Here is a 3,167-nt window from a genome sequence, read left to right as displayed (position 1 = left end):
TGACAAAACTTGTTTCCGAATAAAATAGAATAAAAAGAACATAATACAGATTAGCGTTGCACATGATCAGGTTCATGTAAAGATCACATTCAACAAACCCAAAAAACAATAATCCAATTCATTTTAAGCCGACACAGCCACTAAATTACACACATTCTTACGGCCAAAAGAAAAGGAAAAATCACTGGGAAGGTAATGCAAGATCATGCCAACCATCCGCATCAACTTGCTGAGTCTCTTGATCTGATCAATGGACAAAAAAAGGGAAAAGGGAAATCAGCACAAATAGTGTTTTTTCACAAGAAAATGTAAACATGAAATAGTCCAAACAACTATAGTGACTGAGCTCCAAAAAGCAGAGAAATAACTGCCCTAATAGTTCCTAAACATTTTACAAAATCCTCACTCGTTAATTTGTTGAAAATCCAAGGCTTTGACTGCATGCAAGTCTAAAGTGTTAAGAAAAAGATGATACTATGCTTCCTCAAACAGTACGGAATCATCAAGAGAAAACGTGTTAAAGAAGAGGGAACACTGCAGCAACAGAAGGAACAAATGTATGCTAAAAACATGTGCCTACGTAACATGATTTACCAGATAATTGAAGGGACTTGATGGCAAGTTCACAAAATGCAACATTGTGAAAGTTCAATGGGCATCAAACCATAATTTTCTTTTTCAGTGAAAAAGTTACACAGGTGGTTTAGAAAATTTTGTAAGAATAAAAAGACGTACTGGAATCCTCAGTGTCATCAGTCCGTACAACAAGCACTGGTGGTAGGGGAAGCTCTGCAAACAATAAAGACTATTTATCAATTGAACTACAAGAAATAAAATGATAATTACTTCTTCAATGTATGCATTTTTAGGTACATATCAAAGGGGGAGGCAAAGACTACCGTCATCAGGAAGAGTGCTTCTCATCCATTCTTCATCCACAATATCTATTAGTATACCCGGGTTTAAGTCAGCCATGTTTGCTTTATACCCAAGGCCAAATCCGATCCGGAATTTTTTTTCAGTTCAAACTATTACTAATTATCTACAAAAGAACAACATGAACTAACACATTAATAAGAACACATGCATTCATATTGGGTAGGACAAATCAATCAGAACCAATGTATTAAACTACAGAGAAAAAAGAACTCTGCCATAACATGCTTATTATACGTGAGCAATCTCTAGGACCCAAGATAGTATCTCTAATAAACTCAAGCTAATGACATCTACCCAAAAACATCAAATGAACTAAAGAGTAAAGAGTAGCATAACATTTCAACATAAAACGACCACACCCAAAAACAGTGATCATATTAAGTAAGTCCTGTTAAGCTGAACTAAAGTTTCTGAACTTTTACGTTTATTTAACTATTTACTTATTATGGTCTCTTCATGGCAATCGAAATGTAATATTCACATTAAGGAGCTTGGCCTCACTTCCAACCTTCATACATGATAAGGAGTAAATACCGAGGAAAGAAAAATGAAGCAGTATGTCAAGGGTCCCCATAAAGAATATAAACAAGTATTTTCTCAATAACCCCTATATTTAATCTACGTATTGTTCCATAATACTTTACAAAGGAAGTTTGCAAGTCCTCAAGCCTTTTCTTGTATCCCTTCCCCTATAACTCTAGCCCCTTCGTAACCCTTTCCCTTCAACTCTAGCCCCTTTGTATTTTGGCACAAATCATGTCAAATGCTATAACTTGCATATACAATTAATTCAACAGCCAATAGTATCGTGCAGTTTTTCCACTAGGAGCCGGTTATCCCGCAGAAAGATAAAGAAACAAGACCAAAAGATAAAGAAATTACTCGTAAGTAAAAGACGAATGAGTTGTTCAAAGTTCGTAATGACAGTGGAGTCCTAATGAGTTATTCACCGAACATTTTCTATACATGTTGCTTGCTAACTCGTATGCGTATTCTTTTGTCAGACTTACTAATCTGCTGAGAAGACGAACATTTTCCTACTTTACCGAAACAACACTATCGCATCATGTTTTCGAAAACCCCAAAAAAAATCCCATTCGAATTAAAATCTCGAATTTGTTTAGAACCCAGATCATACATCAGATTTACACATCAAATTCGAAGCCAGATCACATTTCAGATTTACCATCACAGAAAAGCCCAAATCGCAAAATTATATAGCAGAATCCAAAAACTAAAATGGACGCTACACGTACCTGACTAGCATAGAAATCTCGCAAGCTCAGCTCGCCGGTTGGTTCTAGGGTTCTGCCGACAGACGATGGCTTCGTGAGAGACCAAATGGATTGGGGGGTTTATGACTAAATTGTTGCGAGTTATACATTTATTAATGAGTAAATTTATTACCGTGAAGTTTTTTTTTGTTTTAAACATTTGATTAATAAGTTTTTTTTCGTTTCAAAGGGGTATATTGAAATATTGTTTAAGATGTAACGTAGCGCGCCACGTGGATAGTGACTTGGAGGCCCACGTAGGTATTCAAAAATTATAAAATGTTAGAGAAAAATTTAAAATTTAAAAAACCTAAACAGTTAAAAGTTATAAGCCCAAAAGGAGATAGGATCCTCTCCGCATCCTCCCGATCCTTCTTTACTATCAGAGTTGGCATCCTAACTTCATCGGAGTTGGCGTGGTGGCTTCGCTGGAGCTACTAACCGGCAACGTCGTAGTCGTCTTGAACGACGAACTCCACTTGTCATTCTGAAAAATAGGGTGCGTAGAAGTTCCCAATAAACAAGCAGAAAAAATGAAGAAGAAGATTGCAAAACAAGAGGAACCAGAAGCAAAACTGAAGAGATGAAAGAAGAAGAAGAAGACGGATTTGGATGGGTGGGATTTGGAGAGGATCCTATCCCGCCTAAAAGAAAAACCACTTTCTACCAGGAACCCACACCCCAAGAAACCATAATCCAAGAGATTCCTTCAAAACCCTACTAGATCCATGTCGTATGCGATTGCACTTGCTCATCGTCGCTCTAGCTTGCCATCGGCCTAACTCTTTATCCTCCTCATGCTGTCACACGGTTGGCACCTCGAAGAAGGGTGTGTTATTTATGGAAAAACAATATGGCCCTCAAGCCATCAGAGGCGATGGGGTGGCAAAAACAAATGATAGAAGTTGTTGAAACACTATGATATTGTAAGAATCCTACCTTTGTGAATTTGAT

At 37.2% G+C, this 3,167-nt stretch overlaps 1 protein-coding gene across 1 annotated transcript; it reads right to left on the bottom strand.

The window, feature by feature from the left end:
- On the bottom strand, window positions 1-2,353 carry BNS (bonsai). Its single transcript, XM_068477448.2, has 4 exons — window positions 2,196-2,353; window positions 900-1,042; window positions 736-789; window positions 1-243 (listed from the first exon to the last, which is right to left on the bottom strand). Exons 2-4 carry the CDS (start codon window positions 973-975, stop codon window positions 182-184), a joined length of 192 nt encoding a protein of 63 aa, XP_068333549.1. The 5' UTR covers window positions 976-1,042; window positions 2,196-2,353; the 3' UTR covers window positions 1-181.
- Between the last annotated feature and the right edge of the window lie 814 nt (window positions 2,354-3,167).

The sequence above is a fragment of the Pyrus communis genome, chromosome 13 (assembly GCF_041283825.1).
Source record: "Pyrus communis isolate YQ-2024b chromosome 13, ASM4128382v1, whole genome shotgun sequence".
NCBI classification, from domain to species: domain Eukaryota; kingdom Viridiplantae; phylum Streptophyta; class Magnoliopsida; order Rosales; family Rosaceae; genus Pyrus; species Pyrus communis.
Note: the sequence above shows the minus strand (reverse complement) of the source record. Positions and strands in the feature narration are given on the sequence as shown.

Excerpts from the sequence above, each read along its gene's own strand:
- BNS (XM_068477448.2), bottom strand. The coding sequence starts at position 975 with ATGGCTGACTTAAACCCGGGTATACTAATAGATATTGTGGATGAAGAA. Across the intron at positions 790-899 it reads AAGCACTCTTCCTGATGACG|AGCTTCCCCTACCACCAGTG; the intron begins GTAGTCTTTGCC and ends TATTGTTTGCAG. Across the intron at positions 244-735 it reads TGATGACACTGAGGATTCCA|ATCAAGAGACTCAGCAAGTT; the intron begins GTACGTCTTTTT and ends TCCATTGATCAG.